The sequence below is a fragment of the Antechinus flavipes genome, chromosome 2 (genome assembly GCF_016432865.1).
Source record: "Antechinus flavipes isolate AdamAnt ecotype Samford, QLD, Australia chromosome 2, AdamAnt_v2, whole genome shotgun sequence".
NCBI classification, from domain to species: Eukaryota; Metazoa; Chordata; class Mammalia; order Dasyuromorphia; family Dasyuridae; genus Antechinus; species Antechinus flavipes.
Genome location: NC_067399.1, coordinates 247,218,535 through 247,244,105, shown reverse-complemented (window position 1 = coordinate 247,244,105; position 25,571 = coordinate 247,218,535). Strand labels below are relative to the sequence as shown.

At 34.9% G+C, this 25,571-nt stretch overlaps 1 protein-coding gene across 1 annotated transcript; it reads left to right on the top strand.

Annotated features, from left to right (window-relative positions):
* Positions 1-12,600: 12,600 nt before the first annotated feature.
* Positions 12,601-23,879, top strand: PRELID3B (PRELI domain containing 3B). The gene is made up of 6 exons (XM_051976667.1): positions 12,601-12,755; positions 17,963-18,131; positions 19,590-19,679; positions 20,355-20,425; positions 20,542-20,644; positions 22,072-23,879. The coding sequence occupies exons 1-6, from the start codon at positions 12,724-12,726 to the stop codon at positions 22,189-22,191; spliced, it is 585 nt and encodes a 194-aa protein (XP_051832627.1). The 5' UTR covers positions 12,601-12,723; the 3' UTR covers positions 22,192-23,879.
* Positions 23,880-25,571: the final 1,692 nt, after the last annotated feature.

The window sequence follows — 25,571 nt, the reverse complement described above, 5'->3', positions numbered from 1 at the left end:
ACTTATTCCTTCTCAACTGACTACCACTTCAATTGTTTTATAGAGTTTTATTTGTTAATTTGTCTCCACAGGATATCAGCTAATTCATGACATGGTGTAAAATTAGTACCTGTGGCTCTGGAGGATGATAGTTACTTAGCATGGCCCTAAAGGGTGGGCAGTGCTGAGGTCTTGAGAACACAAGAGGAAGCCTTTTGCTACATCTAGCCCTGCTGCTATGCTATGGCTATTATTTTAATTTTTTACTTTTTTTATTTGTTAGTTTATTATTTTTTAGTTGTTTCCACCCTTTTTAACCCACATATCATCAACCCCTTGAGATTCCTCAAGGTGATAGAAATCAACTTAAACTATGTGCTGTGGATTACCTCTATCAACCAAAGATATGAGTGGAATTACCTTATCATAATGTAGCCCAAAAAGACAAAGGAGGACACTGATTTGCTAAAGAAAAAGTATTAGGGTATATGACTAATATCTTTATCTGTAATAATTCTTTTAAAAGCAATTGTATTGAACTTTGATATTATTCAAACACTGTTGTAAGTATATAGTTTTAAAGAATAAAATTTCTTTGATTAGGTTCAAACTAGCTAAATTTGAATCTAGCATATATAATGTAAAAAATTACTGATGTTAGAACTCATCCTTGTGAATTACTCTAGTCCAGCCATATTATATAATTATAAACTACATTTATATTAAAAGAGTTAGGAAGTTAATTCTGACAGTTTTAGGAATGAATGCTTAAAAAAACTAATGAGTAGAGCATGACACTTAATAATACAGGAAAGTATTTTGTTTTCACTGAGAACTCATCAGAATACAAAATCTTTTGCCATACAGCAAATGTGAGGAATTTAGCCTGAATTAATTTGTTCAGTGGATAAAATACTTTTTTATGGTAATTGTATTATTATTGAATATAAAATGTTAAATACATTCAAACATTCAAATTTTTAAATGTTTCTGGGCATATCAGTAATTTTTATAGTATTTTGGTTTTTAACATTATGCCTTTGTCACATAAAGTGTGACTAATTTTTATTATATTACAGAACTTTGCATTATAGATTTTTTTTTTAATCTACATTATTTTGATGGAATTTCGAATTTCAACAGTCATTTTTTAGTTAGGCCCCATTTGGGATTTTCTTGCTAAAGATACAAGGGTGATTTGTCATTTCTTTCTCCAGCTCATTTTACAGATGAGAAAGCTGAGGCAAAAAGGGTTATATGACTTTCCTAGGGTCACACTGCTAAGTGTCAGAGACCAGATTTGAATTTAGGAAGAGTTTTCTTGATTCTAAGGACCCAGTCCCCCCCCCCAATTATGCCACTAGCCACCCAACATAGATAAGACTTAATTGTTGCAGCTGTCTTGATTGAGAGCTCAAAGTATATAAGCCCTAAACCCTTTGATCTCAGAAGTGAGATGGATGAGGGGGAGACTCATGAAGTATGAAAAGAGCTCCAGTTTATTATGCAGCAGAGCCTTGTTGATATACATTTTTGCAAGCATGATCAGCAAATAAACAATAGGCAATCCCCAGTCACCATTCAGAGAAGCAACTTATGGGCTTTGCGTATGCATGGTATCTATCAATGGGAGGACAGCCAATCCAGCCATTTAGCAACCCACTCACAGGTGAGAGGCCTCGTCAAGGCATCCCTGCTTAGGAGCAACTACACTGTGAGCCTCAGGCCAATCCCTTTCCCATGTCGTGCATCACTGCTGCTTGCTCAACAAGGGTGTTTCTGCAAAGTGGCAGACAACTTATTGTGCACCAAAAGTCAAGGTGGGCTCTGTACTCCCTCTTTGCAGGGTTCCCTACCCTAGCAACTAATGATTAATTCCCATCATTCCTGATCTCAATATAACATCTATATTTTTTATTTTATATTTAACACCTTTATAATATATGTACATATACATAACAGCTATATTTTCCCCCTAGATCTGTTCTGATTTGATCACCCTCATCAAACTGAAAACATTAAACACCCAAGCATATACAAAAGAACTTTTAACAGATTATCTCTATGAATACGGAATTTTTCATTTGTCTATATGAATAAAGTTGCCAAATACTTAAAACTACCAGCCTAGAAACATATGGATGAAATTATCTAAAAGTTTCCATGCTTGTAGTTTTTGTGTTATAGCACTGTTAAGTATATAATTAAATAACAGCACGGGGGAGGGGGGAATATTATTATCTTCAATTCTATGATTGGCTTTATCATTTAAATATATTAAACAGTTTTAAGTCCACGTTTCCATTATTCCTGCCTTGCACTATTTCTATGTCTATCCTCCAGGAAGAAAAAAACATAATATAGAAGTTTTGTTTATTATTATAGTTATAATTTATTATTTAGGGCATATAATGCCCAAGCATGGTTTCTTCCCATTTGGACCATTCTAGTTGAAAACATTAAAGATGTAACTAATTATTAATAATAGCACTTATAATAACAAGTGTTACTACTGTTGTAGCTGTTACTACTACTACTACAACTACTACTATTACTATCTGGTATTTACATGATGATTAAAGTTTGCAAAGTATTTTACATACATTGTTTCATTTGATCCTTACAAAAATTTTGTGAGCTAGCTAGATATTATAAGTGTTTTTCCTGATTTATAGATTTAAAAAAAAATCCAAGGGGCAGCTAACTGGCACAGTGGAGCACCAGCCCTGAAGCCAGGAGGACCTGAGTTCAAATCTGGTCAGACACTTAACACTTTCTACCTATGTGACCCTGGGCAAGTCACTTAACCCCAATTGCCTCAGCCAGAAAAAAAAAAAAAATAGTTCAGACTTAGAGAAGTGAAGTGATATAAATGACTTGGCCTCATAGTCACATAACCTGTGTCAAATGTAGAATTCAAACCCAGATCTTCCTAATTCCAAAGCAATCTTCTTTATACTACACCAAGGGCTCTTAATCTTTGGACTCTTCTGGCCTTCAGGTAAGTCCATGGACCATTCTCAAAATAATGTTTTAAACATATTAAATAAAATACAAAGAATTATAAAGAAAAGCAATTATAGTAAAAATAAAGATGTAACTTTTTTTTCCTCATCCAAGTTCAAGGACCTTAAGTTAAAAAAAACCCTATCCCATGCTACTTTTCCATATATCTATCTCCCCCCAAAAAATTCTCAGACTCTATATTAGCATAGTTTTCTTAACATTAAAGCAAAATTATCCAGAAAAGGTGATTTCTAGGCCTTATCAAATAGGTTAAGAAGCTAGATCTTGTTAAGACTATCTTCCTACATTTAAGCCTTTTATCATCTCTCTAATTATCACTACCTGCCTCTTAAGTAATATTGTCTTTTCATCTAGAATTTTCCTTATGATTTCCTTTGTCTATCATAAGACCCACCAAAATCATTCTTCTTTTAGTGGGTTAGTTTTTTTCCCATCTGGCATTTTAAATGAAATTTTGCTATGTTTTCTTGTAATTGGGGAAGGAAGGTGGGGGGGAGATTGATATACCCATAGTCTCATGGTGTCCAAGGTAGGATTCAAATCAAGGTTAATATAAAACTTTTTATAGCCAATTTTTAAATTCTTATCTATAAAATATTTTTCAACTGAATAATAACAAAAATTAGGGGTGCAAGACACAAAAATGCCAAATGGAGACTATGATTGTCTAACTTTAGTATCTGACCAATATTTGCAGCATTAGTGCCCCCCCTGCTGACCAAAATTCATATGAGGCTGTTTGAAAATCAATGCAATAAAATGAATTGATCTCATTTTTGTGTATTTCTGTAGGCTTTCCAAAAATCTTACATGGATTATGCTTATGCAAATATTCCTGACTTTCATGTTACAACTGACCCTTAATTAGACTATAAGTTTGAGGTGAAGTACTAATTTTTATTCCTTTTCTATGCATTAAAAGAAGCAACCGGGATAAAGAACTGGCCTCACAACCAGGAAAACCTGAGTCCAAATCCTTCCACTAACATGGTCACTTGAGTCACCTGGACAGGTCCCTTAACTTTTCAGTTCTCTAGGGAACTCTACAACTCCACAAATTGTAGTGAAAGTGACCTCCATTGTTAGAAGGGTCTTCATCTGTAAAAGTCATATATACTGAAGAAATTGCAGCTACTATACTTTCTATATACCACATTTCAGAGTGTTGTTTGTACTTAGTCCAAAAAATTTTTTTTGAAAATCATTTTTGAGATAATAGCTGTACTTCTTAGTTCAATGCTCCCTATAAGTTCTACCTTGAGAGCTCACTGGAGTTGTTTACTTTCCTGGGCTTGTCTCAGTAAGGATTATTGTTAGGACCCTAAAACTTCCATATTCCTTGTCCATTAGTATTTTGCAAAATTAACCTTTAATATTCTGAAAGTCAAATCCTATTGGCTAGATAAACTGGGAACCAAATTACTCTTTATTGAAGAAGTATTACAAAGTTCATAGCAGTACTACTAGTAAAAAAAAAACATTTTAGTTTTCTGTCTAGTAACAAAAAATTTTCAAATCACAGTCATGAGACATAACTATACCCATTAAAATATAGAATGATCTGTCTTTGCTACCCTTATTGAATTTTAAGTGACTATATAATGTAGTCCCTATAGTGTTTTAGTGGGTATTGAAATATACTCAATAGGTGTTGAAATATGTGCAAGATTCAAAACTGGTTATAAAATAGCCAACAATGAAACAGTATATTGGTTAGAAAGCTAGACCATAGGAAAAAAATCTTCAACTCTGACCTCTGACACAGAAGGCTGGGCACTTAAATTCCCAGTATCTCAGGCAATTCTCTATGACTATAAATTGGAGGTCAGGCATCAGTCTTTACTGGTAGAAGGAATTTCTTTGCCAAGATTATCAAATAACAATGAAATTTTATATATAGTCCAAAAGAAAAATTGGCTAAAGCTCTTTTCTGTAGTATGTAAAATGATCGCTGCAAGAACATTACTGTCATTTAGAACTCTTTTAAGTCCTAGGATCTTATATTGTTATGGGATGAAGATAGATCCAATCAATTTATTATAGCAAAATGATAACAAAATATATTACAATAGAGTGGAATGGATTTTAAAAATATTACACAGGAAGTTTACTGTGTCTGAAACTTTTATGAATTTAATTCACTAAGTGCTTCTATTATATGCCCAGAATGCTACATCTGTCCTGCCATTATTTGAAATCAACAACATTAACAAGTGAAGTTACTGTGTACAAAAATGCTATACTGATGTTGATATTCAAACGTTATTGTGCAAAGGAAACATTAAGCATATTTCTGTAGTTTTGCAATCTAGTGTAAAGAATGTAATAGAAATCAAGATACTGAAGTAACTGATGTCATCTTTGTGCCTCAAATTTCCGACTGTAAAATAAGAATGACTCCCACTGTCTTTCTCAAAGTTTCAGTTAAGAGAATATTGAGAAGGGTACTTTTTGGTATTGAATTGGTCAGATTCATTACTGAATGAGCAGGTTAAACTTCATCACTATCCAAACTCAGGGGCAGCTAGATGGTGCAGTAGAGAGAATACCGGCCCAGGAGTCAGGAGAACCTGAGTTCAAATCCCACTAGTGAGACACCCTATCATCAAATATAAAGTTCTCTAGTATTTAAAGCCCTTCACTTTAAAGCTTGTACTAGCTTTACCTTTCTTGCCTTCTTATAGTTTCCTCTCACTATGCCTCATACAGAGTGCTTTCCCTTCTCCTCCTTTCTTTGCACAAGCTGTCTTCCATGTCCAGAAAGACCTCCTTAGCACAAGAATCCTTTTATTCCTTCAAAACTCAATCACTACCTTTAAATGAAGCCTTTGATTCCCTCTTAGCATCTTCCCTGAAAATAATTTATGTATATTTACATATACATATGTTGTCTCCCTCAGTAGACTACAAACTCACTAAGGACAAAGTGACTTTCATCATAGAGTAAACAAATGCTTGGGCACTCTTCCCTCAACCTCCATATCCAATTAGTTTCCATGTTCTTATCCATTTTGCCTCCTATATATTTCTCATATCTTTGTGTTACTCTAGTCCAGGCTCATATCAGCTCTTATCTGGTTTGTTGAAGTAGCCTACTAATAATTCTCCCTGTACCCTATCTTCTTTACAATTCAACTTCCACATAATTGCCTAATTGTTACTCCTAAAAAGCAAGTCTATGTGACATGCTCCCCCATTTCAACTTTGTGGCTAACCAGAGCATTTACAAAACCATTTTTTTGCTATTTAAAATCCTTTACAATCCAATTTATCTTTCTAGGACAACTGAAAAATTCTGTATCACAATATTTAGCTAAACTGGCCCACTTGAAGATCTCTATGAATAACAATTTTTTGCTTTTCCACCTCTGCCTTTTGGAATCCTTACCTCTCTTCAAGGTTTAGTTGAAGTGCAAAATCCTTCTAGAGTTCGTTTCAGATTGCTCAGGAATTAGTGGCAACCACAAATCACTGTTTATTTTTTGACATATCTTATATTGTGTATGAATATATCATCCTAACAGAATATAAGTTTGAGGGCAAGGGATTTACAGTGCCTGGTACAAGTAGGTAATCAGTGTTTTTGGTTTTCATAATCTATACTATGAGATCATCCCAAGCACTATGTTGCTTTCATTATGACATTATTTTGAGGAACTTCAATCATCTTGCCCCATTAAGTTCTAATTGATAGTTTCAAGTCTCTCCCTAACCTCTCCCTTCTCCAGTTGCTCCTTCCAATTGATCCAAGCTTATTTCTCATATTTCTGTAATACATACCCGAAACTTCAACCAGAAAGATCTCTCCTCAATGTTTTCATTAAGAGCCAATGTTTGCATTCTTAAAATTTACAAGATTTCACTTAATCATAACTCCATGTGGTAGGCACTACATACAGCACATTTCACATATGAGGAAACTATGGTAAAAATGTCCATTGGCACACACCTAGGATAAAACAAAATTTTTAATGCTGTCCTGACTTCAGGGCTTAGAAACAGCTAGATAGCACAATGAATAAAACTCTGGAACCTGGAATCAGGATGACTTAAATTCAAATTCAGCTTCAGACAGTTTACTAGATGGGCAAGTCACTTAACATCTGTTTCCTCAACTATAAAGTGAGAACACCACCTACGTCATTGATTGTTGTAAAGGTTCAAATGAGTTGTTTATGTATGTTAATGTATGCTACTCCTGGCACACAGTACGAACTTAGTAAATACTTGTTCTCTTCTTTTACCACGCTATAACATGACAAATCCTTGACCTCAATACAAATCCTGTCCTTTAAATCTCAAATTCTACTTTATCCATGTAACTTTCCTAGATTTTAAGCCACACAGTGAGATTTTAATCTCACTTTTCTTATAAATCCTCTATTGCAATAATAATGCCAAAGAGATAGGCAATTAATTCTTTTGTAATTGTTCTCATGCTAGTTTTATCATCCAAGAGGATTTAATGAATGGCTTAGAAGAATTATTCAGTTAAGTATTTGTTGATTAGAAGGTGTTTGTTAGAAATGATTTGAACTATGCACTCAATCAAGTTAGTACAATGATCACCTAATAATTTGAGTCACTTTTGTGAGTAGAGTCAGAGATCCATTGTGGAAGTATTCAACATTTTTAATTTGTGCTGTCTCCCCAGTACTCTCTGTTTACCTTATTTTCTGGAAGGACAGGCAGGTAAACAGGTGTCAACTTCCCACTCCAGTCTTATATTCTCTAGTCTCCTGGCCTAGAGATAAAAGTCTTTTTTTACTTACTGTTTCAAGGCAACAGGGCTTAAGGTTTTTACTTTCTCAAAGTCATAACAGCTAATTCAGTGTCAAGTGTCTGAGACCAAATTTGAATTCAGATACTTCTGACTCCAGGGCCTGTCCTCTATTCACTGTGCTACCCACAGTGAATGCCCTACTATAATTAGACTTATTGTTCAACAAATATGAAGTGTCAGAAATAGTTTAGCCAAGACAGAGTCCTAGTTTTTACTGAACTTAAAAAGCCTAATATATATTTTCTCCTTGGAGCTGTTTTAATTCAATTATCTTTCCCTTCTATCTCATATAGGATGGCAAAACAGCAGCAGCTTCTCTCTAATCAAGGCTTTTTAAAAAAAAAAAATCTATAATAAGTGGCTCCAGTTTCTTTTCTTTCTCTCTTCTCACTCTCTCAACTCCTTACAATTGGCTTCCAACCTTATTATATACCAAACTGCTCTCTAGGTTTTTGGGATATCTACCCATCTAATTATTCTTCAATCTCCTTTGCGTTTTCTCATCCAGATGCTGCCCTCTAATACCATAGGTGTCCACCATAGGTAATATGTAATACCTGTTGGTGGGTCTGCCTGCCTCAAGTCTCTTCCTAATCCACTTCATCTTCTAAATCCCCAAAGATCACAAAGAGTAGTATAGAGGAAGAAAAGAAGGGGACCTGTCCTGTGTCCTCTATACTACACTTGGTGATCTTATCAGCTTCCATAAATTTAATAAAATCTCTATGCTGATGATTCTCAAAACTATTTATCCTGCCCCAACCGACTTGCAATCTTGAACTTCCAACTGCCTTTTAGATATCTCAAACTGGATTTCCAGTAAATGTCTTACTCTTAGTATATTTAAAATTCAACTTAGTTGTCTTTTCCCCAAAATTTCTCCTCCCAACCACATTTCTAACCACCCTCCCACTTCTTCAGACTCACAATCTAGTAGTTAATACTATTTTATACTACTACTCATTCTTCACATCTAATCTGTTGCCAAGATCTGTCAAGACATATTTCCAACACTGTTGCCTTCATCATCTCACATTTGGACTATTGCAATACCTGTTGGTGGGTCTGCCTGCCTCAAATCTTTCCCCTAATCCAATCCATCTTCTACCCCCAAAGTGATTTTCCTAAATTGCAGATCCAATCATGTCACACACCTAACTTCATCTCCCTCAGTAACTGAAACCTTACTTCCTAATAAAATCAAATTCAAAAATCAAATCAAAGACAAAATCCTACTTGGCATTCAAAGTCCTAATAACCTAGCTCTCTCCTACCTTTTCAGTCTTGTCATATCTTATTCTCCAAAACATAAGTCTTTGATACAGACATTGGCCCTTTGGCTGTTTTTTGAACAAGACACTTCATCTCTCAATTCTGGACTTTTTATCTAGTCTTCCATGCCTGGAATGCTTTCCTCTTCTCATCTCTGCCTGATCAGTTTCCTTAAAAATCAAAACTAAAATCTCATTCTCAAAAGGAAAGCTTCCCAACCCCTTTTAATTCTGGTACTTTCCTTCTGTTAATTATTTCCTGTTATCCTGCATATACTTACTTTATAGATACTTGGTTGCCTATTGTCTCATTAGATTGTAAGCTCTTTGAGAGCAGGAATTTTCTTTTGCCTTTTTATATCCCCAGTGCTTAGCACAGTGCCTGCTAAAAGATGTTTAAACTGACTGCCAAGATCATCCCTGGATGTCATCCCTTCATATCTTTTCTATCATCCCCTCTCTCTCCCAGTTTAATGATTCTTTCCCTACTGCTAGTAAGTATGCCGGTGTCTTCCCTGAAATACACACACACACACAATCAGTCTCTTCTCTCCTGAGATAGCCATCTACTCTTGTCTCCAATTTTCTTTTTACTCTCTTCTAAAGCTTCTGCAATTAGGCTTTGAACCCCAGCATTGAAATGAAACGTCTTTCCAGTGCTCTTGCCAAAATTAATGGCCTTTTCTCAGTCATCATCCTTTTTGCCCTCTCTGGTCCTCCTGCATACTCTTTTTTAAAATGTTCATGATACAACTCTCTCCTTGATTCTCCCAATCTTTTCTCTCTAAAATTCTTCCCTCTTCCCAACTTCCTTATTATTGTTAAGGTATCACCATCCTCCTAGTCATCCAGACTCTCAACTTTATTGAAGCTCTCAACTCCTTTCTTGCCCTAGATATCCTATACATTACAATTTTTTGTTTCTACCTTCATATCTCTCATATACAATTTTCCACTAAATATTAGCAGGTAATGGAGGAGTCAGTAAGAAAAACCTTTGCCAATCCCCTTCAATATTAACTTGAAGAAAAACAGAAAAGCTAAGTCGCATAGACTAGACTCCACTCTAGTACAGGCCCTCCTCACCTCTTGCCTGGACTATTGGAACAATCTCCTAACTGGTCAGTTTCATATCTCCAAATCACATTCCACTGTTGCCAAAATAATTTTTCAAAGTATAGATTTGATCATGTTACCTCTTTTCAGTGCTCTCCAGTGGCTCCCTTTTACCGCCAGGATCAAATTATAAAGTCTTCTGTATGGATGTTTAAAGCCCTTCATAAACTTTCTATCTACCTTTTTATTTTCCCTTGTATTGGTTGTCTCCTGCCTAGAATGTCCTCCCTTCTCACCTAAACCACTCAATTTTTCTGGCTTTCTCTAAAATTAAGTTGGATTAGCAGAAGGTTTTTATCTGGCTCCTCCATTAGCTGCAATGCCTTGCCCATTCAGGTTACATTCCATCTATTTTGTATATATTTTATAAGTACCTAGTTATTTACACATTGTCTACCTCATTAAAAAACTTTTTGAGGCAGGGATAGTTTTTGCTTTTCTTTGTCTCTCAGTGATTGCCACAGTAACTAGGACGTAGTAAGGACTTATTAAATGCTTGTTGAAAATAACTAACTAAACCTAGATAATGCTGCTTCCCCAATTTCTTATTTTTAAAAATTAAAATCTTTACCCGAGTGGTAAAATAACATTTTCTAAAATAAATAGACTAGGACTGCAAGATAGTGTTTGGAGGCATTTCAGCAATGTTCCAGAAATAGTAAGGACAGGATGTTTTGAGGTCATGGTTCTTGAACAAGTGTTTTCTGTCCTGGTTATGGTAACTTGAACTTTTAAAAAACATACTGAGGCTCTCCCATATTCCTCCAAGCATTGTCTTACTAGGAATTTATGATAAATAGTATAAACTAAAGGAAATACATCAGAAATACAATAAAAGAAAAAACTTTTAAGGTTTGTAAAGTACATTATAAATTTTAACTCATTTGATAAATTTCAAGTGTCATTTAATAAACCATTATGTCAACTGATAAGAGATCACAAACTGTGATGATCTATATACCAAACAATCATATTACTTTTTATAAATAGTAAAATTTTTTAAAACTTACTGATAGCTTTCTTGTTTTCATAGGAAATGTTTTGGCTACTTTACAATTTTATCTTCCCTTTTAATATTGCTTGTTTTAAAATGTATTTGATAAATTAAGCTATAAAAAGGAATACAACAAAGATTAAGTCCCTGTTTTTTGTTAAGTTGGGGGGCAGGGGAGAGAGGGAAGAGAAGACATTCCATACTCTCTAAGTTTATATCATATTCTAGGGAAATATAAATTTCTAAGTATACGGAATTTTAAAGACATAACAAGTAGTAAAATGTGTAAAGATGAGATTAAAATACATATAACGTACGTATAAATAATGTAAAAAATCTTGTTTTGTATATATTATTGCTAACACAAGTGATTTTTTAAATAGTATATTAAAAATAAAGTACATAAGAGAAATTACATGAATGGTTAAGTCATACAGTACTTTGTACACCTCTGACAGTGTGGGGTTTGGCTTTTTTAACCTTTGTTCTTGCATTGGCTACCATCAATGCCTTGCTATTTATTATTTTGTAGGAGCTCAATAAATGGATTTGGCTGCCTTTTCTACGACTGTCCTCACTATCATCTCTTACTCATTCAGCTCATGGCCTGCTAACTCCACACATTTTCAGTAATACTATCCCATTTGCCTCTCACTATGAAATCTTAGAGTATTATGTCATATTAATTTTATTAAATTGTTATTTAACTTAATATCTATGCTTTGTCTAATTGAACAAGGACGTAAATTTCATTCGCTGGTAAAAAAAAAAAAAAGCTTAAAATGGTTATGGTATATGGTTATAATCTTTTTCCAATATTTCCCATTCCATTTAATCGGCTAGTCCCGACTCCCATAAAATTGGCTTAAGAAAGATGTTTTAAGTAAAATGCTTTGCTAAGGAGTTAAAAAGATAAATAAAAGACGTTTCATCCCCACCTAGATGACAATGTTCCAATTTGTCAGAACAGGTTTTTCCTGTTCCGACATCAGAATCGCAGTGAAGTTGGTTTGAAACATCTCCCCGGAATAGAGATCCCACGCAGCGGATCCAGTTCGATCTTCCCGAAGGAAGCCCGCGGCCCCGGCAGATTTCAGGTGCTACGTGGGTGCTTAAAGGCAGGCCGCCGGCCACTCACTTCAGTCAGCTGGGCCCAAGGGAGAGGACGATACCTTCTTTATCCAGGGATAACTGGCTCTATAGAGAAATCCTTATCTGCCCGCCGTAGCATCTGGGTAAAAGCCAAATATTAACAGAGGTCACAGATTTCGTTTACGCAATGCCGGAAAATAGAGCCAACTGACGCCAGTTTGCGCTTGCGTAGTAAGCTTTCCCGAGCTGTTAAAAAGTGAGCGGTCTTTAAAGCGCCTGCGCGTTAGTATCTAACCCGGTTCGGAACGAAGGACCGAGGAACTACGTCAAGGGCGTCGCTCTACGTATACCCTTTCGGCGCCTGCGCGTTCTGTTGCCGGCAAGTGGAAGAGGGGTACTGTTGCCTCTTTTCCCCTAGTGTCCCTTAGCGCCGCCCGGACATCGTGCTGGTCGCTGGCACCATGAAGATTTGGACGTCAGAGCACGTTTTTGAGTGAGTTTGGGGCTCTAGTGTAGTTGTTGGAGAAGCGAGAGATGGGGACGCGGAAGAGGAATCGAGTGGGGGTGAGGGAGTGCCAAGAAGCGAACCGGCCTCCTCCGGAACCTTCCAGGCGTCGGGCTCTGGGGCGCGTGCCCCAGAGGGAACGGGAGCACGAACCTGAGCCCGAGCCCACGCTCACCGGAGAGGATGCGAGCTCAGAATCTCCCGCGACAGGAGTACGAAGGATGGGGAGGCAGGTGGCAAGGTCATTGCCGGCGATGGCCGCCTTCCCGCAAAAAAGCCTCCTGCTGTTCTCTTGCCCAGTGGTGAGAGCCATGCGGTCTATACTTAGGCGAGACCCCCTTCCCCAGGCGCCTAGATTTGGGTATCGTGGGAGTGTCGGCGGCTTTGGGGCTGGGAATGGTGACTGCCCAATTCCCTCGTCCAGGACATTGTGTTCCCAAAAGTTTAGGCTTCTTCCAGCGACGTACTGATTTCTGCTTCTGTTGATAGTGTATCTCTCCAGTCTTTTTTGAGACTTCGGGAGGAACGGTTGACCTTGGCTAGGAGCATGTGTTACCTTGTATCAAAAACTAAGCTTGTCCCTGCAACTCGAACGTTCGAAAAACTTGTTAGTGAGTTCCATAGGTATTTCCTCCACACCCTGGAAAGAGCCTTGTTGCTGAAAACATTTTGGTGTTAGTGTGACAAGGAGGAAAAAAATTTCGGCTTCCTGTTGACTTAACTCCACCTAATGAATTGTTGTTCTATCTGCAGAAGCAAGAGCTTCCATCATTACATATTTTGGACAAGGGAGTGTTGTCGTTTACTTCTCACTACCCCCAAAGCCATGGGGGTAACTTATTTCCTTTTTTTTTTTTTCACCACCTTCCTCAGAAGTCTAATATCCCATATTTTTTTTCCTGCACAAGTGGGAGAATAGGCATTTATCTGTTAAAACTTCATATGCTGTTTGCTTTTGCTGAAGGGCATTACTCCTCCTTTTTAATTTTTTTGTCCCTAGAGATCTTCTTTTGGTTTAGAAGAGAAAAGGGGTATTTTTGAAAATGAAGGTAATATAAAAATAAAAGAACCGTTAAAAAATGTAAATGTGAATGAAATATTTCATATATATCTTCACATATATATAGAATATGTTCTCTCTCTCTATCTATCTATCTATCTATATATATGTATGTATTTTTTAATGTAGTCCTGTCTTGGCCTGTTTCTATTTCTGAAGTTCATTGTTAGCAGAGGCCCTTTTTTTGGAGCAGCGTTTTTTAATGTTTTCCTGTTAGATAGGCAGAAATATCTTTAAGTTGGTTGATGCTACTTGGTTAAGGGTGTTAGCCTTTTGATGGAGATAACCTTCAGATACTTTTCCTTGTACTTGGCCTACTCTTTAATATTTATGCAGTAGCCACTACCAAAATTGTAAAATACATCCTATTCTTTGTTTTTCTTATAATTCATGAATGATAGTTTGTAAATGTTTCTCTGTTCTCTAAACATGACTCACAAGGTAAGTAAGAATCATTATGGTTGACTCTTGCTTGGATGAAAATAGAACTTGAGGTAATAAAATGAACTAATCTTGTTATCTTTGTGGAGAGTTTTAAGTATAAATCATGTAATTAATCTTCAGAGAATCCATGATTTCATTACTGTAGGCACTAGTTAGTGTAACTAAAATCACAAATTACTCCTCACTTCATCGTGTTATGTGGCAGAAAATTTAGGCCCCAAAAAGTATTATAAAGAGAAACGGGGGAAAATGTCTATATGTATAAAAATATTCATAGAAACATTTTTTTGTTGTAGCAAAGAACTGGTTGGTTGGTTATTGTCTTTCGCTCTCAAGAGAACCATCATGATATCATTATGTTAGACTCAAGTTACAGTGTGTCCAGTGGTTGATTAAATCAATATGAGCTCAAAATGCTCTCCCACAGGTCAGGCACCAATAGTCCATGTGAACATTTGGGATGAATTCTCCCAAGTTAGCACATCTCACATTTCTTCTGAGTTAATTCAGTTCTGCTTTGCTCATAGAGCACAGCACATTTATTGATAAAGGCAAGCCATGCTGGATGGTCCTGTGCCACCGTCTCCTATATCATGCAGTCAATTCCAAAGTTTCAGAGAGGCCCTTGAGAGTAGGTCTCATACCACTTCTGTTGACTACCATATAAGCACCTGCCCTGAGCTCTTTGTGAAATATGTTTGACATTCGAACAGTGAGACCATTCCTTTGGAGCTTTGCTCTCTTGTTTGAATGCTCGATGGTTTAGTTAGACAAAGGACCTCAGTGCCCAGTACTTTTTTTTTTTTTTTTTACCAGTGATATTTAGAATCTTCCTAAGATAATTCAAATACAAGGTCCCAGGTCTATAACATGAAAGAAAATTGATTCCATCTGGCAGAAGAAGCATAGCACACATGAAAATGTGATCTTGACTGCAAGCCTGATGGTGAAGACAAGTTTTTTCTTTGAAAGTTAAACATACGTGGAGATCCAAACCAGTCTAATTTTGTTAGAGCCTTTTTATGTGCCGAGCACTGTGTGAAGTGATAGAGGTAGATAATTAATAGAACCTGCTCTCAAGAAACTTTCAATTTAAATGGGGAGAAAACACACAAAAGGAAGAAGGAAAATGGGGGGAGAAACTAGAAAGAGAATTTAGGTCCAACCTCTGACCAGACCACCATCAAAAGAAAGAGTCAGAAAGTGAATGATGGGGGAATGAGGAAAAAAGATTGAAATTACTAAAGCTCTCAAGAGGAAAAAAAAACCTCTTTGATCTTGAGCATTAGAAAATAAGCCAATAGGGAAGATAAAAGTAACCAAAGGGAATATATCTTTTAGATTATCTAAACAAGTCTAACATTTTTAATAACTATTTCAATACAAAGAAAAATTATTCAGATCTGATATGAAGCAGAAGATCCTGTGGATTCCCAAGAGAAAAACTGAAGTAAAGTCAGTCAACTAACAATCATTAAGTATCTACTCTGAGTCAGACACTAAGTGCTAAGGTAGAAGGAAAGGCCAAAAACAAAAACAAAAAAAAAAAATCCTGCTTTCAAGAAGCTCAAAGTCTAATGAAAGAAACAACATGCAAATGTGTGTGTGTATATACATAAATTAGGACCAGTCTTAACAAGAATGCACTAAAATTAAAAAGGACTTTGGGGGGGGGGGGGGATCGCTAGGTGGTGCAGTGGATAGAGCACCAGCCCTGAAGTCAAATCTGGCCTCAGACACTTTTCAATACTAACTTTAATGAAATCATGATGATTGAACTTCACTACAAATCTTACATAGTCTAAACCAGATCTTCCCTGCAGTTTGGCAAGCCTTTTCCATTTTCTTCACATTTACTATCACTGCCCCTTTTCTAAACATTTTCATCCCTCCTATAACTTTCCTCATCTCTTTTTGGCTGTCCCTCCCTTAGTCTCTGGCCTGATAACCTTGTCTCTCATTTCATAGGAAAAATTGAGATTATTTGCAAAGAACTTCCCCTTTTCTCTTCATGTCACTTTACTAGGATGGCTTCTGCAATGATTGTCCCTTTATTTCACATGCTAGGGTAAAACTTTCTATTTGTCAGTAGACTTCAATGACTTCTGAGGACTTTCAGGATTAAATGCAATTCTTTTTTGGCTTAATTCCTCATAATTTATCCCTTTTCTTCTTTTTTGTCTTTTTATACCAACTCTCCTCCACACCATCTCCTAAAAGATTCTTTAATCCTCCAACTCCAGAGGGTTTTTGCTGGTTGTTCCCTCTCTGTTGATCTCTCTCTTTGTATCCTACTTTCCCTGGCTTTCTCTAAAAGCTCAGGTAAAGTCTTTCTGTAAGAAGCCTGTCCCAGTCACACACACACACATAAATATATAGGGTCACATAGCTAAAAAGTATTAAGTGTCTGAGGTCAAATTTGAACTCAAGTACTTCTGAATCCAGGGCTAGTACCTATCCATTGTACCATCTAGCTGCCCCTTTTAAACATTTGTCCATTGTTGTAGCAAAGTTCCAGAAATAAAAATACTTTCTTGAAATCCTATAGAGCCTGGGAATTGAATATTTTCTATTCTAGAAATTTAATTAGGCTATATGGCCTATACTTTTAGAGGTTATAAAAGCAATGTGATATGATTATTGTACTCAATCTAAGAGATTTTTAGAAAAGTCAATTATTTTTTGAACAGCTTTGTAATTACATTGATTCATAAAATTATTTGAATACTTGTATGTATATGTGTGAGAGGTTCTTTTGGCAAGGGATGGGGGATGAATATGTGTGGGATTGAACAAATTCATTGCTATCATCAAAGTTGAAGCTAAAAAACATCTTAGATTCCAACTCGTTCAAGTTCCTCATTTCTACAGAGAAGTAAATAAATATCAGAGAGGTTTTGACTTACCCGTAGTAGGAGCTGGAAAGCATTGCCTCCCTTCCTCTTCTTTCTTTCCCTCAGTATCTTTAGGTTCAGGAGCTAGACTTCATTCTTAAGCATTATGCCTTAAACCCAAATTGTTTTGGCCCTGATTGCTTTAGAATGAATGTTTCTGTTTTGGGTAGAAACTCAAGAGACCGCCTCCCAGATTTTTATTTTTTTGGACTAGATAAAAAAGGCCATTCTTCATTTCTTTCTTACCTAGTATTAATCACTGAAAGGATGTTGCCTCAAATTGAAACTTGTTAAAGACCTTAGCTTAAAAAGGTTAAGGGTCTCTCACTGTATCCAGTACCATCTCTAGTCACCCTGACTTATATCTGGCCATTGGACACAGATGGTTCTGGAGGAGAAAGTGAGGCTGGTGACCTTGCATAGTGGAATTCAGATTGATTTCCTGGCATGGCAGCATCTTCCTATATCGAGGTCACTTTGAGAAGGAAGGAGAAACAAAAGATATTAACCTAGCAGAGCTAAAATTCAGATCCCAGTTCTTCGACTTCAAATTCAATTCCAACTGTACTATATTGCTTCTATAATAAAATTATGTCATAGGCAAATTAGGCAAATGTGATCACTACTACTATACTTTAAAGAAAAAAAAATGAGGTTGGTATTGGAATATCAGGATCAGAAAATATCCTACTTCCTCCAATAAATTCTTGCACCTTGAATTCTAAAGAATAATGTTATTAAATTTTAGCTATTCCAGAATGTTTAAAAATGTTTTGATTTTTCTTTTATTTTGGTAGTCACCCATGGGAAACAGTTACAACAGCTGCTATGCAGAAATATCCAAATCCTATGAATCCAAGTGTGGTTGGAGTTGATGTGTTAGACAGACATATAGATCCCACTGGGAAATTGCATAGCCATAGACTTCTCAGCACAGAGTGGGGAATGCCTTCTATTGTAAAATCGGTAAGTACATCTCTGTCTCATATTTCACTGGCTACTAATTTTGTCTCATCCCAAATTCTTTTCCCTCATCACTGAGAAAATCAATTGGCAGATCTAAAGGTACAAAATCAGAAAAAACTAATTTATTTTTTGTATAGATTTAGTATTCTTATATCTGTGATGACTTCTCTTTTTTCCATATCTGGATAAATTAGAATTAGCACTTCTTTATGTCTAAGTGAAAATACTGATGCCACTAACATTTTGGGACAATTAATTCTTTTGTCTTCTGTAGTTTTCATTTAGGATTTATTGAAATACAGTTCTGGAAAAACAGGTTTTGATTTTATTTAGATTCAAATGGAGCTTCCTGACCAAGCCAGATCGCTCTAGATTTTCTTTGACAAGTAATAAGTCTCTCTTGCTCATTGTTGGGTTTTGATGGCACTGAATGTAAATAGCAATTGTTTTCTGTTCTGACAAGAAACTTAGTCTGACCCTCCAGATTTTTTTGTTGTTGTTGTTGTTATGGCAAACTAGGCCATCTTTTTGTCTCAATTCTTAGCTAGTCCTTAAATCACTAAATGAGCTTTGCTTCAGACAGACATACCTGGGAAAAACCTTAGCTGAAAAGGCTATTATGTTATCCCACTGCATCCTGGACTATCACAAGTTATCTTGATCATTTTACATGTGTGTATGTATGTTTGCATATAGATGTAAAGAGATATATGAATACGTATGTATGCACATATATAATAACTATAGCCTGCTTGGGTGGAGATGAAAGGAGAAAAAGAAAATAAAGTACAGCAGAGAACAAAAAGAATAACTTAGAAGGAAGCAAAGAAAATATGGACAGTCATAAACATAATCTCTTCTGTTATATATGCTTTCTTGAAATGGAAATTTATTATTACATATTTCAAATCCTCCCATATATTCTGCTAAGCATATGACAATGTTTTGGGGTGGTTTTTTCCTTTTTCTATCTTGTTTTTAAATAAGTGTTTTTTTAAAAAGAAATCTTCCCTAGTTTTAATTTATCATTTACCTGATTTTTAATTACTTCTAGGAGAATCTCTCAAATCTAGGAATATCATCCATAGTGCCAATTCCTTTTAATCTTGCAGAAGCATTTCCCTTCCAATCTTTTGTCTTTTGATCTTATTTTTAATATCAGAGGGAAATTGATGTTTTTCTTTTGAAATGATCCTGTGGATCTTCATTTTCAAAATAATACAGAAAAAAATGTTCTCAGAGGAGGGTGGTATAGCATCAGATTGTGGTTTCCAATCCCCACTCTGCCACTTCTCTTGAGCCTTAGAGATAGAGGTAATTATTGTACCACCAATCTCCGAAAACTGTTATGAGAACAGCATTTTATAAATTAAGTGCTTTTTGAATGTGAACTTTTATTATTCTTATGTAACTTATTGGTGAAAAACACAGTCACTAATTCTTAATATTTCTTCTTAGCTTATCGGTGCAGCAAGAACCAAAACATACGTGCAGGAACATTCTGTAGTTGATCCCATAGAGAAAACAATGGAGCTTAAATCCACTAATGTAAGTGATTTTTTTTTTTATTCTTTATTTTCAATATTGAAATAGGATATAATATATTATCATATGTTATAATAATATTATATTATAATAAATATAACTTCTTATTGTTATAGAAATAATTTTTATGGGACAGCTAAGTGTCAAAGTGAATGGAACTCCAAGCCTAGAGTTGGGAAGACAGTTCAAACACAGCCTCAGATACTTTGTAGCCATGTAGCCTTGAGCAAGTCACTTAACCTCTTTCCACCACAGTTTGTTCAGATGTAAAATGTAGATGTTAATAGCACTTCCCTCCTAGAGTTATTGTAAGGAAATATATATATAATTATAAAGCACTTTTTAGCATAGTGTCTGGCATATAATATATTCTAATAAACGTTAGTTATTATGGTGGTCTAAAACATGAGTGCTCCTCTGGTACTGTTTCTGCATGTTTTAACACTCTGTCCTTTACTAGTACTGATTTAAAAGTTTTGAGAATTTCTAAGTAGCAGAGGACATAAGAAAAATATGCTTACTTTGCATTTTCTAACTTATTGGCTTCAATAATAGAGAGCAAGAAATTTTGGACTTAGAGAAAATAAGCTCTAACACTGGTACTTGAAAAGTGACTTTTGAATTTATTTCAGTTTTAACAACTTATGACTTTAATCAATAGATAATTTTGTTTTATAGATTTCATTTACAAATATGGTTTCAGTAGATGAGAGACTTGTATATAAACCACATCCTCAAGAACCAGGAAAGTAAGTAAAACTTTTCTAGGAAATGATGGTTTGCTGGATTTTTAAATTATTATAGAATTATTTCTAATAGTGAGAGAAATAGTTGTACTTAAACTGTTTAACTGTATTTGTTTCAGGACCATTTTGACTCAAGAAGCCATAATCACCGTAAAAGGAGTAAGCCTTAGTAGTTATTTAGAAGGACTGATGGAAAGTACAATATCATCTAATGCTAATAAAGTAAGTTTTACTGTATTTATTGACTTTTATATTCTTTGGGTTTTTGTTGCATTTTCTGAAATAACTCTGTGTACTTATTTATTTTTTTAAAAAACTTATTACCTACAATAATATAGTAGGCAAAAGGTTTGGCAAAGGAGAAAATAATGTATTTTGTAACTCTTATAGCTTATTATAGATGAAGTAAATCCACTTTTTTATTAATGTGTGTTAGATGTTAAAAGTTGATGTATTTACTAAGTGCAAACCCAGTGTGCCAAGTTGATGTTGGGGATCACAAAGGTTAAAAAAATATGTTCCCTTCTTCCATCACAGAGAAATCTACACAATTTTTTTTATGTAAATAAAACAAATTTTTAAAAATAGATTGATAGGAACAAAAAAAGGAAATCATTTTTAACTCTTCTCTTTTACCCATTACCATCCCATCTTGAGTATTAATAATAAAAGTTGTCACTGTGATTTCATGATGGATTTTTTAAAAACATTTTAGGCATACAAAATGGAAATTGGTTGCTACTGAAGTTGTAACCTAAGCTAATTGTTTATTATTAGAAGTAATAATAAGTAATGGTTATAGTACTTTACACATGTTATTATTATAATATCTTTTTATTCTCATAATAAACCTGTAAGATACATACTTTATGATTATCTTCATTTTACAAATAAATTTTACCTAGAGTTGGTAGGTTAAGTGATTTGTCACAGGGTCATACAACTAATCTGAAATTAGTTGCTGACACCAAATCCAATATGTTCCCCACTTCTCAAAACATATATCTATTAAATCATTTCTAAAAGAAAATTAATCGGTCAACAAGCTTTTATTAATCCCTTACTATATGCTAGTAAATGGGCTAAGCATTAGAGATTCAACGAAGGGAAATTAAACTGAGAGGATAGGTAGGCACTGACACCTTAGAGGTCTTCTGCAGATGGTCGGGTCTGAGTTCATTCTTAAAGAAAGCCAGGGAAATCAAGAGGTGGAGAGAAAGGGTCAGAGCCTTCCAGTCATGAGGTACAACCCTGGACAAAGGGAAATCATGTTTGAAGAACTGCATTAGGCCTATGTAGCCCTGTGTAGGTAGATCATAAAATATAAGGAGTGGAGTAGAGTGTACAGACTTAGAAGAGTAAGAATAAGTCAGGTAATGAAGGGCTTTAAATACCTAACAGAAGACTTTTGATCCTGGATATCATAAGGAGCTACTGGAGCTCATTAAGCAACTCATGATACGGGTCAGAACTACATTTTAGAAAAATCATTTTTGGTAACTACCAAGTGAAAAATCAGTTTGAGTGGAGAGAGATTTTAGATAGAGACCAGTTAGAAAGTTTGTTGCAATAGTCCTGGGAAGAGGTAATGATGATTGCCTTTGCTGTTACTCAGTGGTGATTATAATGTATTATGAATTTTTTTGAAGGGCCGTGAAGCAATGGAATGGGTAATTAACAAATTAAATGCTGAGATTGAAGAATTGACTGCGTCAGCAAGAGGAAGCATGAGGACACCTATGGCCGCAGCAGCGTTTGTAGAGAAATGATAATGGCTATTTATCTGAAACATAGGTCCACCAGGGTCTCTCTGGGCTCTTAATATATTTATTCATATTTGGTATTTAAGAAGCAAATCTGTATATTAGATAGGTATTCAATTAGCTTGGAGAAAGGCTTCAACTTTTGATGGAAAAGGGGGAAGGTACAGGGCTTCCCAACATATGGGATCAACTGGAATTAACATTACATGAAAATACCATGCAATATCAAGTTTGCAATATTTGAAGATGTAAGGATATTTCAAATGGATACTTTGACCAGAAACAGGCATGTTGAATCTTCATAAGGTTGAATTTTATAGCATTCATGAGACTCTACCTGGTTTTGGACCAACTCCAAAATGAAGCAGAGCTGCCTTTTCTAGCATGATTGCTCAACCAGTTTTCATGTTGTAATAACTTTCTTTGGAAAGAAGGAAAGCATATTACTTGAAATCCCAATGTAAGCCTTTTATTTGTACAGAAGTAACTGGCTTTGAAAAAGTATGGCATTCTGAATTGGTACTTAAGTGATATTTTTGTAATGAACACTATCTTTAAAGTGATATAACTCCCAATGTTAACTTGATTGCATTATATTAGAAAGTACTGTTTTGACTTGCCAAATTTTTAAATATAATACAGACATGATCTATCTTGATTTTGCATTTGTAGAAGTGTATATGATTTAAGATGCTGAATTGTGGGCATGTGATGTTCACTTTAAAATTTGAAGAGAAGCCAAAATAAAAAATAAAGTTATTATCTGAATTTAAGAGCATCATAAAATTTAAAGTAACAACTATTTGCATCTTTTAAGCATTTCACATAATGCTTAACTACACAAAAATTGCCACGTGACTGAATCACGCATCAATAATTGCTATAGCATGATATGTCAAATTATTTAATTGTAAAATAATTAATTGCATCTTTTTATTGTACTTACCAGTCTTTTTTTTTTTTTTTTACAATGCATATCCGTGGATCATTTGATTTAATTTCCAGTCTGATTTTCGATATAAATCCTAGTTCTTTAGCTCTCTCTATAATCCTATGGTGTCGCTGCCAAAAGAAGGAATTTAACCACAACTAACCACTAAGGAAAATTGCACTGAAGCTTTTATTTATGAGAAGTCCTTACTTTTGGTACCAGAGAGCCAACTGGAATATTAAAGAGCTATTCCAGAAAATATTATATTTTGTTTAATATTTCAAAGCAGATAATTGTTAACTGCTAAACAGTATTTTCTGATTCTTGTAATTATTTCTATAATACTGAAGTTACATATGGAGTATTTTAAAAGGCAGTTAGATCTTGCCTTTACCTATGCTTAATATAAGTGAGAACTTCTGTAAAGGTTTGCTACATTGTAAAGGTTTCCTATAGAAAAAAACTAGTGTGTCTATGTACATAAGCCACAGAAATGAGTTTACCAAACTATTTAAAAAATGAGTATTTTTTCTATTTAAAATATTGTTTAGCTTGAGACTTTGTTAGTACATTTGTAAAAACAACTCTCAGATCCATTAAGGTTTGTGATTATTTTTTGTAAAGGAGAATGTTTTTACAACTGAAATGGTATTTCAGCTAAACAAAATATAGTAAATGTTAATACTTAATAAAAGTTGGCTGTGTAAGTTGTACTTGTTCAGAAAAAGGTGTAATGCCCTGAGGATAAAATATTTCTAAACAAGGTCTTCTGTGGGTTTTTTTTTCTAATCAATTATTAAATTATCTTTTATCTGTTATAGTTCAGTAATTGCCAAAAATGTGTTCTTCTGGGGAACAAACAGAATCAATTTAGTTTAGAATCTCAGATTTAATATTTAAGAATAGGATTTGCTGTTATTCAAAAAAAAAAAAAGCTTTTCATTATGATTTCCAATTTTCTATTGACTATCAGATTAATGTTTCTATTAAAATATCCCTAAAGCAATGTCTTTGAATTATGCAAATAAAATTCAAAACCCAAAATTCATAAAAACCACCACCTGGTGACTATCCTCTTATAATTGTTACTAAATATTGAAAAGTGGGGTTATAGGGAGAGTGTCACTTTTAGATAGAAACATTTATACCAGCTGTACTTGGGAAATAGGGGAAGTTTTCCAAATTAGAAAATTAATTTTAACCATAAAATGTTATTCGTTTAGCTGCTTGGGATACATTTCATATTTAGTTTGCTGCAAGGAATGGGGAATACAACCAGTTTACTGAGAAATGAGGGATATTAATCATGGACTAACCATGGCAATGTAACAACAAGTCAAATGCATGAATTAGTTTCATAATAACTAATTCTATGAAGTTTATATTTTTCTCAACTAAAAATTTTTTTTGAGACTTGAGATCCCTATCTTGCTCAGTCTTGAAGTGCAGCTGGCATCGAACAGACCTGCTTCCACAACAGACCACATGAGAACTGACCCACTTAATTTCTGACTTAGGCACCTGATTGGGACCCCAGGATTATAGCATATATTGCCATGTTTAATCTAGGCATTGGATTTAGGACTTAGCCTACAGCATCTTAGAACTCCAAAGCTCAAGCAGTAAATCAGCCTCAGCCCAGTAGCAGGGATAACAGATAAATGCCACTATTCTTGGCTGAGTACCACATATAAAAGTAATAAATATGGAACACTTAAGTAATATAGTGGATAGAGTTCAAATTTGACCTCAGATATCTAACACTTCCTGGCTGTGTGACCCTAGGCAAGTTACATAACCCATTTGCCTCAACAACAAAAAAAAGTAATACATGTCAGCTTTACTGCTGACAGATTACTCGTTAGAAATACTACTAATTTACAAATGAGATTTGACTAGTTAAATTTTTTCTGCGCCTTAAAGAATCTGGTTTTCTCCACTGTGGATACTAGACCTTCAATATAAACCACAAATCTGTTGATATTTAAAACATCAATCTCCTTCAGAACTTACCATATTTCTGACAAGCCCACCACCAATTTTCCAGGCTTCTTTCTGAGCTTGCAACTTTTGTGTTGTCCTTCACATGCTCTTAGCCTATGTAATCAGTTACCAAGTCTTGTTACTTATAATTTCTCAATATCTTTCTCATTTGTTCATTGCTAATGTACTCAGTTTTGCCACTAATCTGGTTTCAGCCTTTCATCCCCTTTCTAGAATATACTAAAATCATTTCTTTCAGTTTCTCTCCAATTTATCTGCCATACCATATTCAAAAAGATTTTTAAGTGAAGATCTGTGCCCCTCCCCCCCTTATTCCAATGACTCTATTGCTTGTAGAATCAAATACAAATTACTTCAACTTTATATAGGGTCTGAACCCAAGATTTATTATGTTACTCATCCACATGAACAATAAATACACTCTATTGAAATTGACCTTGTCCCTCCTGAT

Excerpts from the sequence above, each read along its gene's own strand:
- PRELID3B (XM_051976667.1), top strand. The coding sequence starts at position 12,724 with ATGAAGATTTGGACGTCAGAGCACGTTTTTGA. Across the intron at positions 19,680-20,354 it reads TGGAGCTTAAATCCACTAAT|ATTTCATTTACAAATATGGT; the intron begins GTAAGTGATTTT and ends TTTGTTTTATAG. Across the intron at positions 20,426-20,541 it reads CATCCTCAAGAACCAGGAAA|GACCATTTTGACTCAAGAAG; the intron begins GTAAGTAAAACT and ends TATTTGTTTCAG.